Source organism: Salvelinus fontinalis, chromosome 3 (genome assembly GCF_029448725.1).
Source record: "Salvelinus fontinalis isolate EN_2023a chromosome 3, ASM2944872v1, whole genome shotgun sequence".
Lineage (NCBI taxonomy): Eukaryota > Metazoa > Chordata > Actinopteri > Salmoniformes > Salmonidae > Salvelinus > Salvelinus fontinalis.
Genome location: NC_074667.1, coordinates 16,178,708 through 16,192,532, shown reverse-complemented (window position 1 = coordinate 16,192,532; position 13,825 = coordinate 16,178,708). Strand labels below are relative to the sequence as shown.

Genomic DNA, 13,825 nt, shown 5'->3' with positions numbered 1-13,825 from the left:
TTATTGAAAATTCTTCGGGAGTTTTGCCGTGTTCCGTTCTCTTCCGTTCGTTGACATGGAGAGCTTCGAGCCACTTGGCTAGTGTGCTTGATAAATCGAGAGGGAAAATGGACGTTCTAAATCCAAACAACGATTGTTCTTGACAAAGGACCCCTTGTCCAACATTCTGATGGAAGATCACCAAAAGTAAGAAACATTTTATGATGCTATTTCATATATCTGTCGTGCATGTGAACTAGTCGCCGGTGCCCAACTTTGGGGTACTCTAGATATACCGAAGCTGGATGTCGTAATGAAGTTATTTTTTAGAATTCTAACACTGCGATTTCATTAAGAACTAATGGATCTATCATTTCCTATACAACATGTATTTTTTAGTTATGTTTATGAATAGCTATTTGGTCAGAATATGTGTGTCAGAAAAAGTGTCAGAAAAATATCGTTGCTGTTTAGACATTGTGGAAAAAGTAGCTAAGATAGCAACATGTATAACCACTGATTTCAGCTCTAAATATGCACATTTTCGAACAAAACATAAGTGTATGTATAACCTGATGTTATAGGACTGTCATCTGATGAAGAATATCAAGGTTAGTCAAAAATTATATATCTTTTACTGGTTTGTTACGATCGCTAACCTTTTGCTACTGGGAAATGGCATGTGTTTCTGGCTATTGTGGTAAGCTAATATAACGCTATATTGTGTTTTCGCTGTAAAACACTTAATAAATCTGAAATATTGGCTGGAATCACAAGATGCCTGTCTTTCATTTGCTGTACACTATGTATTTTTCAGAAATGTTTTAAGATGAGTAATTAGGTATTTGACGTTGGTGTCTGTAATTATTCTGTCTGCTTTCGGTGCAATTTCTGATTGTAGCTGCAATGTAAACTATGATTTATACCTGAAATATGCACATTTTTCGAACAAAACATAGATTTATTGTATAACATGTTATAAGACTGTCATCTGATGAAGTTGTTTGTTGGTTAGTTTGGCTGGTTCTTGGTTAGTTAGGTTGGCTTTGTGCATGCTACCTGTGCTGTGAAAAATGTCTGTCCTTTTTTTTGTATTTGGTGGTGAGCTAACATAAATATACGTGCTGTTTTCGCTGTAAAACATTTTAACCTGTTTGGCGTGCAAGCCCGACGTTGGTACATTTATGACAACAGCCAGCTCAAAGTGCAGGGCGCGAAATTCAAAAGATATTTTTTTTAAATATTTAACTTTCACACATTAAAAGGCTCCTCTGTCCTCCACTCGTTACCTGTATTAATGGCACCTGTTTGAACTTGTTATCAGTATAAAAGACACCTGTCAACAACCTCAAACAATCACACTCCAAACTCCACTATGGCCAAGACCAAAGAGCTGTCAAAGGACACCAGAAACAAAATTGTAGACCTGCACCAGGCTGGGAAGACTGAATCTGCAATAGGTAAGCAGCTTGGTTTGAAGAAATAAACTGGGAGCAATTATTAGGAAATGGAAGACATACAAGACCACTGATAATCTCCCTCGATCTGGGGCTCCACGCAAGATCTCACCCCGTGGGGTCAAAATGATCACAAGAACGGTGAGCAAAAATCCCAGAACCACACGGGGGGACCTAGTGAATGACCTGCAGAGAGCTGGGACCAAAGTAACAAAGCCTACCATCAGTAACACACTACGCCGCCAGGGACTCAAATCCTGCAGTGCCAGACGTGTCTCCCTGCTTAAGCCAGTACATGTCCAGGCCCGTCTGAAGTTTGCTAGAGAGCATTTGGATGATCCAGAAGAAGATTGGGAGAATGTCATATGGTCAGATGAAACCAAAATAGAACTTTTTGGTAAAAACTCAACTCGTCGTGTTTGGAGGACAAAGAATGCTGAGTTGCATTCAAAGAACACCATACCTACTGTGAAGCATGGGGGTGGAGACATCATGCTTTGGGGCTGTTTTTCTGCAAAGGGACCAGGACGACTGATCCATGTAAAGGAAAGAATGAATGGGGCCATGTATCGTTAGATTTTGAGTGAAAACCTCCTTCCATCAGCAAGGGCATTGAAGATGAAACGTGGCTGGGTCTTTCAGCATGACAATGATCCCAAACACACCGCCCGGGCAACGAAGGAGTGGCTTCGTAAGAAGCATTTCAAGGTCCTGGAGTGGCCTAGCTAGTCTCCAGATCTCAACCCCATAGAAAATCTTTGGAGGGAGTTGAAAGTCCGTGTTGCCCAGCAACAGCCCCAAAACATCACTGCTCTAGAGGAGATCTGCATGGAGGAATGGGCCAAAATACCAGCAACAGTGTGTGAAAACCTTGTGAAGACTTACAGAAAACGTTTGACCTCTGTCATTGTCAACAAAGGGTATATAACAGAGTATTGAGATAAACTTTTGTTATTGACCAAATACTTATTTTCCACCATAATTTGCATTCATTAAAAATCCTACAATGTGATTTTCTGGATTTTTTTTCTCATTTTGTCTGTCATAGTTGAAGTGTACCTATGATGAAAATTACAGGCCTCTCTCATCTTTTTAAGTGGGAGAACTTGCACAATTGGTGGCTGACTAAATACTTTTTTGCCCCACTGCTCAAAAAAATAAAGGGAACACTTAAACAACACAATGTAACTCCAAGTCAATCACACTTCTGTGAAATCAAACTGTTCACTCAGGAAGCAACACTGATTGACAATAAATTTCACATGCTGTTGTGCAAATGGAATAGACAAAAGGTGTAAATTATAGGCAATTAGCAAGACACCCCAAATAAAGGAGTGGTTCTGCAGGTGGTGACCACAGACCACTTCTCAGTTCCTATGCTTCCTGGCTGATGTTTTGGTCACTTCTGAATGCTGGCGGTGCTTTCACTCTATTGGTAGCATGAGACGGAGTCTACAACCCCCAGTCTACAAGTGGCTCAGGTAGTGCAGCTCATCCAGGATGGCACATCAATGCGAGCTGTGGCAAGAAGGTTTGCTGTGTCTGTCAGCGTAGTGTCCAGAGCATGGAGGCGCTACCAGGAGACAAGCCAGTACATCAGGAGACGTGGAGGAGGCCGTAGGAGGGCAACAACCCAGCAGCAGGACCGCTACCTCCGCCTTTGTGCAAGGAGGAGCACTGCCAGAGCCCTGCAAAATGACCTCCAGCAGGCCACAAATGTGCATGTGTCAGCATATGGTCTCACAAGGGGTCTGAGGATCTCATCTCGGTACCTAATGGCAGTCAGGCTACCTCTGGTGAGCACATGGAGGGCTGTGCGGCCCCACAAAGAAATGCCACCCCACACCATGACTGACCCACCGCCAAACCGGTCATGCTGGAGGATGTTGCAGGCAGCAGAACGTTCTCCGCGGCGTCTCCAGACTCTGTCACGTCTGTCACATGTGCTCATGTGCTCAGTGTGAACCTGCTTTCATCTGTGAAGAGCACAGGGCGCCAGTGGCGAATTTGCCAATCTTGGTGTTCTCTGGCAAATGCCAAACGTCCTGCACGGTATTGGGCTGTAAGCACAACCCCCACCTGTGGACGTCGGGCCCTCATTACCACCCTCATGGAGTCTGTTTCTGACCGTTTGAGCAGACACATGCACATTTGTGGCCTGCTGGAGGTCATTTTGCAGGGCTCTGGCAGTGCTCCTCCTTGCACAAAGGCGGAGGTAGCGGTCCTGCTGCTGGGTTGTTGCCCTCCTACGGCCTCCTCCACGTCTCCTGATGTACTGGCCTGTCTCCTGGTAGCGCCTCCATGCTCTGGACACTACGCTGACAGACACAGCAAACCTTCTTGCCACAGCTCGCATTGATGTGCCATCCTGGATGAGCTGCACTACCTGAGCCACTTGTGTGGGTTGTAGACTCCGTCTCATGCTACCACTAGAGTGAAAGCCCTGCCAGCATTCAAAAGTGACCAAAACATCAGCCAGGAAGCATAGGAACTGAGAAGTGGTCTGTGGTCACCACCTGCAGAACCACTCCTTTATTGGGGGTGTCTTGCTAATTGCCTATAATTTCCACCTTTTGTCTATTCCATTTGCACAACAGCATGTGAAATTTATTGTCAATCGGGGTGTAGTGGAGGAAAGAGTCAGACGCAGGAGACAGAGACTTCAGAGTAGCGTAACTTTTAATCACCACAAAGGTGAAACACGACGCCACTCCAATCAAATGCCCCAACACACAAGGGGAACAAAAGGTTCCGAAAATACAACTAGCACGAACCGTGACATACACGCATGTACAAACAGTACACAAAACAATCCCGCACACCCAACAGGCGGGCCTGCTGGGTAATAAAGCTCTACTAATCACCCTAACTAAAAACAGGTGTAACCAATAAACAAAAAAGGAGTGGGAGGAAAAAGTCAGTGACAGCTAGTAGGCCGGTGACGACGACCGCCGAGCGCCACCCGAACAGGAAGGAGAGCCACCTTCGGTAGGAGTCGTGACACATAAGTATTTGATCACCTACCAACCAGTAAGAATTCCGGCTCTCACAGACCTGTTAGTTTTTCTTTAAGAAGCCCTCCTGTTCTCCAATCATTACCTGTATTAACTGCACCTGTTTGAACTTGTTACCTGTATAAAAGACACCTGTCCACACACTCAATCAAACAGACTCCAACCTCTCCACAATGGCCAAGACCAGAGAGCTGTGTAAGGACATCAGGGGTACAATTGTAGACCTGCACAAGGCTGGGATGGGCTACAGGACAATAGGCAAGCAGTTTGGTGAGAAGGCAACAACTGTTAGCGCAATTATTAGAAAATGGAAGAAGTTCAAGATGATGGTCAATCATCCTCGGTCTGGGGCTCCATGCAAGATCTCTCCTCGTGGGGCATCAATGATCATGAGGAAGGTGAGGGATCAGCCCAGAACTACACGGCAGGCCCTGGTCAATGACCTGAAGAGAGCTGGGACCACAGTCTCAAAGAAAACCATTAGTAACACACTACGCCGTCATGGATTAAAATCCTGCAGCGCACGCAAGGTCCCCCTGCTCAAGCCAGCGCATGTCCAGGCCCGTCTGAAGTTTGCCAATGACCATCTGGATGATCCAGAGGAGGAATGGAAGAAGGTCATGTGGTCTGTTGAGACAAAAATAGAGCTTTTTGGTCTAAACTCCACTCGCCGTGTTTGGAGGAAGAAGAAGGATGAGTACAACCCCAAGAACACCATCCCAACCGTGAAGCATGGAGGTGGAAACATCATTCTTTGGGGATGCTTTTCTGCAAAGGGGTCAGGATGACTGCACCGGATTGAGGGGAGGATGGATGGGGCCATGTATCGCAAGATATTGGCCAACAACCTCCTTCCCTCAGTAAGAGCATTGAAGATGGGTCGTGGCTGGGTCTTCCAGCATGACAACGACCCGAAACACACAGCCAGGGCAACTAAGGAGTGGCTCCGTAAGGAGTGGCTCCGTAAGAAGCATCTCAAGGTCCTGGAGTGGCCTAGCCAGTCTCCAGACCTGAACCCAATAGAAAATCTTTGGAGGGAGCTGAAAGTCCGTATTGTCCAGCGACAGCCCCGAAACCTGAAGTATCTGGAGAAGGTCTGTATGGAGGAGTGGGCCAAAATCCCTGCTGCAGTGTGTACAAACCTGGTCAAGAACTACAGGAAACATATGATCTCTGTAATTGCAAACAAAGGTTTCTATACCAAATATTAAGTTCTGCTTTTCTGATGTATCAAATACTTATGTCATGCAATAAAATGCTAATTAATTACTTAAAAATCATACAATGTGATTTTCTGGATTTTTGTTTTAGATTCCGTCTCTCACAGTTGAAGTGTACAGATGATAAAAATTACAGACCTCTACATGCTTTGTAAGTAGAAAAACCTGCAAAACCGGCAGTGTATCAAATACTTGTTCTCCCCACTGTATATATACATATACACTGCTCAAAAAAATAAAGGGAACACTTAAACAACACAATGTAACTCCAAGTCAATCACACTTCTGTGAAATCAAACTGTCCACTTAGGAAGCAACACTGATTGACAATAAATTTCACATGCTGTTGTGCAAATGGAATAGACAAAAGGTGGAAATTATAGGCAATTAGCAAGACACCCCCAAAAAAGGAGTGATTCTGCAGGTGGTGACCACAGACCACTTCTCAGTTCCTATGCTTCCTGGCGGATGTTTTGGTCACTTTTGAATGCTGGCGGTGCTCTCACTCTAGTGGTAGCATGAGACGGAGTCTACAACCCACACAAGTGGCTCAGGTAGTGCAGTTCATCCAGGATGGCACATCAATGCGAGCTGTGGCTAAAAGGTTTGCTGTGTCTGTCAGCGTAGTGTCCAGAGCATGCAGGCGTTACCAGGAGACAGGCCAGTACATCAGGAGACGTGGAGGAGGCTGTAGGAGGGCAACAAACCAGCAGCAGGACCGCTACCTCCGCCTTTGTGCAAGGAGGTGCACTGCCAGCGTCCTGCAAAATGACCTCCAGCAGGTGCACCTCAGCCACGCTCAAGGTCATAAACGATATCTTAACCGCCATCGATAGGAAACAATACTGTGCAGCCGTATTCATTGACCTGGCCAAGGCTTTTGACTCTGTCAATCACCACATCCTCATCGGCAGACTCGACAGCCTTGGTTCCTCTAATGATTGCCTCGACTGGTTCACCAACTACTTCTCTGATCGAGTTCAGTGTGTCAAATCGGAGGGTCTGTTGTCCGGGCCTCTGGCAGTCTCTATGGGGGTGCCACAGGGTTCAATTCTTGGACCGACTCTCTTCTCTGTATACATCAATGATGTCGCTCTTGCTGCTGGTGATTCTCTGATCCATCTCTACGCAGTCGACACTATTCTGTATACTTCTGGCCCTTCTTTTGACACTGTGTTAACAACCCTCCAGGCGAGCTTCAATGCCATACAACTCTCCTTCCGTGGCCTCCATTTGCTCTTAAATACAAGTAAAACTAAATGCATGCTCTTCAACCGATCGCTGCCTGCACCTGCCCGCCTGTCCAACATCACTACTCTGGACGGCTCTGACTTAGAATATGTGGACAACTACAAATACCTAGGTGTCTGGTTAGACTGTAAACTCTCCTTCCAGACTCACATCAAACATCTCCAATCCAAAGTTAAATCTAGAATTGGCTTCCTATTCCGCAACAAAGCATCCTTCACTCATGCTGCCAAACATACCCTTGTAAAACTGACCATCCTACCAATCCTCGACTTCGGTGATGTCATTTACAAAATAGCACCCAAAACCCTACTCAATAAATTGGATGCAGTCTATCACAGTGCCATCCGTTTTGTCACCAAAGCCCCATATACTACCCACCACTGCGACCTGTACACTCTCGTTGGCTGGCCCTCGCTTCATACTCGTCGTCAAACCCACTGGCTCCAGGTCATCTACAAGACCCTGCTAGGTAAAGTCCCCCCTTATCTCAGCTCGCTGGTCACCATAGCAGCACCTACCTGTAGCACGCGCTCCAGCAGGTATATCTCTCTGGTCACCCCCAAAACCAATTCTTCCTTTGGCCGCCTCTCCTTCCAGTTCTCTGCTGCCAATGACTGGAACGAACTACAAAAATCTCTGAAACTGGAAACACTTATCTCCCTCACTAGCTTTAAGCACCAGCTGTCAGAGCAGCTCATAGATTACTGCACCTGTACATAGCCCATCTATAATTTAGCCCAAACAATCTACCTCTTTACCTACTGTATTTATTTATTTATTTATTTTGCTCCTTTGCACCCCATTATTTCTATCTCTACTTTTTTCTATCTCTACTATCTCTACTTTTTTTACTTTTTTTTACTTGCTATATTGTATTTACTTCGCCACCATGGCCTTTTATATTTTTATTTATTTATATATATATTTTGTTTGCCTTCACCTCCCTTATCTCACCTCACTTGCTCATATTGTATATAGATTTATTTTTCACTGTATTATTGACTGTATGTTTGTTTTACTCCATGTGTAACTATGTGTTGTTGTATGTGTCGAACTGCTTTGCTTTATCTTGGCCAGGTCGCAATTGTAAATGAGAACGTGTTCTCAATTTGCCTACCTGGTTAAATAAAGGTGAAATAAAAATAAATAAAAATAAAAAAGTGTGATTGACTTGGAGTTACATTGTGTTGTTTAAGTGTTCCCTTTATTTTTTTGAGCAGTGTATATATGTAAAAAAAATGTACATATATATACAAAAGTATGTAAACACCACCTCAAATTAGTGGATTGTCACACTCTGATCTGTTACACCTGTCTTTGTGCTTGTCTCCTCCCCCCTCCAGGTGTTGCCTATCTTCCCCATTATCCCCAGTGTACTTATACCTGTGTTCTCTGTTTGTCTGTTGCCAGTTCGTTTTGTTTCGTCAAGTCTACCAGCGGTTTCCCCGTGCACCTGTTTTTCTCTAGTTCCGGTTTTCTAGCTTTCCCGGTTTTGACCATCCTGCCTGCCCTGACCCTGAGCCTTCCTGCCGTTCTGTACCTTTCGGACTCTGCTCTGGACTACTGACCTCTGCCTGCCCTTGACCTGTCGTTTGCCTGTCCCCTGTTTCTGTAATAAACTTTTCTTACTTTGAAACTGTCTGCACCTGAGTCTTCTCATGAGCCTTGATATAGTCGGGCATTTTAGCCACACCCGTTTCTGACAAGTGTATAAAAATCGAGCATACAACCATGCAATCTCCATAGAGAAACATTGGAAGTACTGAAGAGCTCAGTGACTTTCAACGTGGCACCATCATGGGATGCCTCATAGGATGTCAGTTTGTCATATTCCTGGCCTGCTAGAGCTTCCCCGGTTAACTGTAAGTGCCATTATTGTGAAGTGGAAACGTCTAGGAGCAACATCGGATCAGCCGCAAAGTGGTAGGCCAAACAAGCTCACAGAACAGGTGCTGAAGCGCGTAGTGTGTAAAAATTGTCAGTCCTCGGTTGCAACACTCATTAACATCAGCAACATCAGCACAACAACTGTTAGTCGAGAGCTTCATGAAATGGTTTTCCATGGCTGAGCAGCAGCACACAAGCTTAAGGTCACCATGCGCAATGACAAGCATCAGCTGGAGTGGTGTAAAACTCGCCGCCATTGGACCCTGGAGCGGCGGAAAAGCGTTCTCTGGAGTGATGAATCACGCTTCACCATCTGGAAGTCCGACGGACAAATCTGGGTTTGGCAGATGCCAGGAGAATGCTACCTGCCCCAATGCATCGTGCCAAGTGTAAAGTGTGGTGGAAGAGGAATAATGGTCTGTGGCTGTTTTTCATGGTTCGGGCTATTCCCCTTAGTTCTAGTAAATGGAAATCTTAACGCTACAGCATACAATGACATTCTAGACGATTCTACACTTCCAACTTTATGGCAACAGTTTGGGCAAGGTCCATTCCTGCTTCAGTATGACAATGCCCCTGTGCACAAAGCGAGGTTCATAAAAAAATGGTTTGTTGAGATCGGTGTGGAACAACTTGACTGACCTGCAGAGAGCCCTGGCCTTTACCCCGTCGAACACCTTTGGGATGAATTGGAATGCCGACTGCGAGCCAGGCCTAATCTCCCAACATCAGTCAACGACCTCACTAATGCTCTTGTGGCTGAATGGAAGAAAGTCCCCACAACAATGTTCCAACATCTAGTGTAAAGCCTTCCCAGAAGAGTGGAGGCTGTTATAGCAGCAAATGGTGCACCAACTCCACATTAACGCCCATGATTTTGAAATGAGATGTTCGACGAGCAGGTGTCCACATACTTTTGGTCATTTAGTGTATGTTGACTATGAGGTGACAACGATGTAGGCTTTGTGTAGCTGTTAGCAGTTATGATAGTATATATATATATATATATATATATATATATATATATATATACTGAACAAAAATACAAACGCAACATGAAAAGTGTTGGTTCCTTGTTTCATGAGCTGAAATAAAAGATCCCCGAAATGTTCCATACGCACAAAAAGCTTATTTCTCTAAAATGTTGTGCACAAATTTGTTAACATCCCTGTTAGTGAGCATTTCTCCTTTATCAAGATAATCCATCCACCTGACAGGTGTGGCATATCAAGAAGCTGATTAAACAGCATTATCATTACACAGGTGCATCTTGTGCTGGGGACAATAAAAGGCCACTCTGAAATGTTCAGTTTTGTCACACAACAAAATGCAACAGATGTCTCAAGTTTTGAAGGAGCGTTGAAATTGTTGAAATTGTTGCGTTTATATTTTCGTTCACTATAACAGAACCCCCCCTCATAAAAATAATTCCTAATTAGTAGCACATTGTTGAGGTCAGAGCTGCAATTTACAGATACTCCACATGTGTAGTATCTCTTTAAAGTAATACTTGTCACGATCGTGTGGGAGTGAGACGGACCAAAACGCAGCATGTGGAAAATAAGCCATCTTCTTTTATTATTGAAGAAGGCAAAACGAAACAAAACACTTACAAATTAACAAAACAACAAACGACCGTGAAGCTACAAAAACGAAAGTGCACACACAAGCTACTAACGTCTAGACATAGACAATTCCCCACAACAAACTAAAGCCTATGGCTACCTTAAATATGGCTCCCAATCAGAGACAACAGAAACCAGCTGTCTCTAATTGGGAACCCATTCAGGCAACCATAGACTTTCCTAGACAACTACACACAACATAGACACAGCTAGACAACTATACTAAACATAAACCCAACTACTCTAAATAAACCCCCTAAACCTTACAACCACCCTGGACACTACAAAACCCACATAAATTACCCATGTCACACCCTGACCTAACTAAAATAATAAAGAAAACAAAGAATACTAAGGCCAGGGCGTGACATAACCCCCCCCTTAAGGTGCGAACTCCGGGCGCACCAGCACAAAGTCTAGGGGAGGGTCTGGGTGGGCATCTGACCATGGTGGTGGCTCAGGCTCCGGGCGAGGTCCCCACCCCACCATAGTCAATCCCAGCTTATATCTCCCCCTACAAATGACCACCCTCATATTACCCCCACTTAATCTTTTGGGTAACATCGACACAAGGGGCAGCACCGGGATAGAGGAATAGCTCAGGACAGAGGGATAGCTCAGGATAGAGAGGTAGCTCAGGATAGAGAGGTAGCTCAGGATAGAGGGGCAACTCCGGACTGAAAGGCAGCTCCGGACAGAGAGACAGCTCTGGACTGAGGGGCAGTTCTGGATAAATAGCCGCTCTGGTCTGAGGGACATGACTGGCTGACGGCTCTGGACGCTCATGGCTGGCTGACGGCTCTGGACGCTCATGGCTGGCTGACGGCTCTGGACGCTCATGGCTCACTGACGGCTCTGGCAGATCCTGTCTGGTTGGCGGCTCTGGCAGATCCTGTCTGGTTGGCGGCTCTGGCAGATCCTGTCTGGTTGCCGGCTCTGGCAGATCCTGTCTGGTTGGCGGCTCTGGCAGATCCTGTCTGGTTGGCGGCTCTGGCAGATCCTGTCTGGTTGGCGGCTCTGGCAGATCCTGACTGACGAATGGCTCTAGCGGCTCCTGACTGACTAACGGCTCTGACGGCTCTGGACAGACGGGCGGCTCTACTGGCTCGGGACAGACGGATGGCTCAGACGGCGCTGGGGAGACGGATGGCTCAGACGGCGCTAGGGAGACGGATGGCTCAGACGGCGCTGGGGAGACGGATGGCTCAGACGGCGCTGGGGAGATGGATGGCTCAGATGGCGCTGAGGAGACGGATGGCTCAGACTGATCCTGTCTGGCGGAAGGCTTTAGCGGCTCCTGTCTGGCGGAAGGCTCTAGCGGCTCCTGTCTGGCGGAAGGCTCTGTAGGCTCATGGCAGACGGGCGGCTTTGCAGGCTCATGGCAGACGGGCAGTTCAATCACCGTTGGGCAGACGGCAGACTCTGGCTGGCTGAGACGCACTGTAGGCCTGGTGCGTGGTGCCGGAACTGGAGGTACCGGGCTAAGGACACGCACCTTCAGGCTAGTGCGGGGAACAACAACAGGGCACACTGAGTTCTCAAGGCGCACTATAGGACTGGTGCATGGTACCAGAACTGGTGGTACCGGGCTGAGGGCACGCACCTCAGGACGAGTGCGGGGAGAAATAACAGTGTGTACAGGACTCAGGAGACGCACAGGTGGCTTAGTGCCGGAACTGGAGGCCCTGGGCTGGAGACACGCACTATAGGGAGAGTGCGTGGAGGAGGAACAGGGCTCTGAAAACGCACTGGAAGCCTGGTGCGTGGTGTAGGCACTGGTGGTACTAGGCTGGGGCGGGGAGGTGGCGCCGGAAATACCGGACCGTGCAGGCGTACTGGCTCCCTTGAGCACCGAGCCTGCCCAACCTTACCTGGTTGAATGCTCCCCGTCGCCCGACCAGTGCGGGGAGGTGGAATAACCCGCACCGGGCTATGTAGGCGAACCGGGGACACCATGCGTAAGGCTGGTGCCATGTAAGCCGGCCCAAGGAGACGTACTAGTGGCCAGATATGTAGGGCCGGCTTCATGACATTTGGCTCAATGCCCAATCTAGCCCTACCAGTGCGGGGAGGTGGAATAACCCGCACTGGGCTATGCACCCGTACAGGAGACACCGTGCGCTCTACTGCGTAACACGGCGTCTGCCCGTACTCCCGCTCTCCACGGTTAGCCTGGGAAGTGGGCGCAGGTCTCCTACCTGCTCTTGGCCCACTACCTCTTAGCCCCCCCCCAAGAAATGTTTGGGGAGTACTCACTGGCTTTTCAGGCTTCCAGCCACGTCTCCTTGCTGCCTCCTCATATCTCCGCCTCTCTGCTTTCGCTGCCTCCAGCTCAGCTTTGGGGCGGTTATATTCTCCTGGTACTTCACGGTCCAGAATTTCCTCCCAATTCCAATAGTCCTGTGTAGGTGGGTCCTGTTGTTGTTGCACATGCTGCTTGATCCGATGTTGGTGGGGAATTCTGTCACGATCGTGTGGGAGTGAGACGGACCAAAACGCAGCATGTGGAAAATAAGCCATCTTCTTTTATTATTGAAGAAGGCAAAACGAAACAAAACACTTACAAATTAACAAAACAACAAACGACCGTGAAGCTACAAAAACGAAAGTGCACACACAAGCTACTAACTTTTAGACATAGACAATTCCCCACAACAAACTAAAGCCTATGGCTACCTTAAATATGGCTCCCAATCAGAGACAACAGAAACCAGCTGTCTCTAATTGGGAACCCATTCAGGCAACCATAGACTTTCCTAGACAACTACACACAACATAGACACAGCTAGACAACTATACTAAACATAAACCCAACTACTCTAAATAAACCCCCTAAACCTTACAACCACCCTGGACACTACAAAACCCACATAAATTACCCATGTCACACCCTGACCTAACTAAAATAATAAAGAAAACAAAGAATACTAAGGCCAGGGTGTGACAATACTGTATGTCTTTGGTAGGTTTTTATCTATGAATACCTCCGTGGAAACACAGCTGTTCTTAGAGTGAATCACCTCTCAGGGGGAGTTAAACCGTTAATTTGACTTGTCAAGAAAACAACAGAGCAGTAACTGCACAGACAAAAGAAGAACCATGGAAAGGTTTGAACACAATCAACCCAAGCCTTTTCAAAGCCATTCACACTGAAATGTCCCGAAGCAAAGATCGAAAAATGAACTGTACCTGTAAGAGATCTTTCTGTCTCTCCATTTCTGTCCCGTCAGGGCGTAGCGTTTATTCCGCCTCCGTCGGCTGATGTGGGGGTGGTCAGGAACGCCACATCGAGGTTTCCTCATCCATCTTTAGAGAATGGGACACAACCCCAAATACATAATTACAGATGGAACCACACCTAAAGTATAACGTGCCTTCAGAAAGTATTCAGA

General features: G+C 46.7%; 1 protein-coding gene across 2 annotated transcripts in view; it reads right to left on the bottom strand.

Moving 5' to 3' along the window:
- mmp24 (matrix metallopeptidase 24) overlaps nucleotides 1–13,825 on the bottom strand; it is a 98,696-nt gene that overhangs the window by 43,385 nt on the left and 41,486 nt on the right. For both annotated transcript variants that reach the window (XM_055907661.1, XM_055907653.1), the window contains exon 3: nucleotides 13,623–13,739. In XM_055907661.1, coding sequence (XP_055763636.1) covers nucleotides 13,623–13,739 — 117 coding nt within the window. The remainder of the gene's footprint in view (nucleotides 1–13,622; nucleotides 13,740–13,825) is intronic.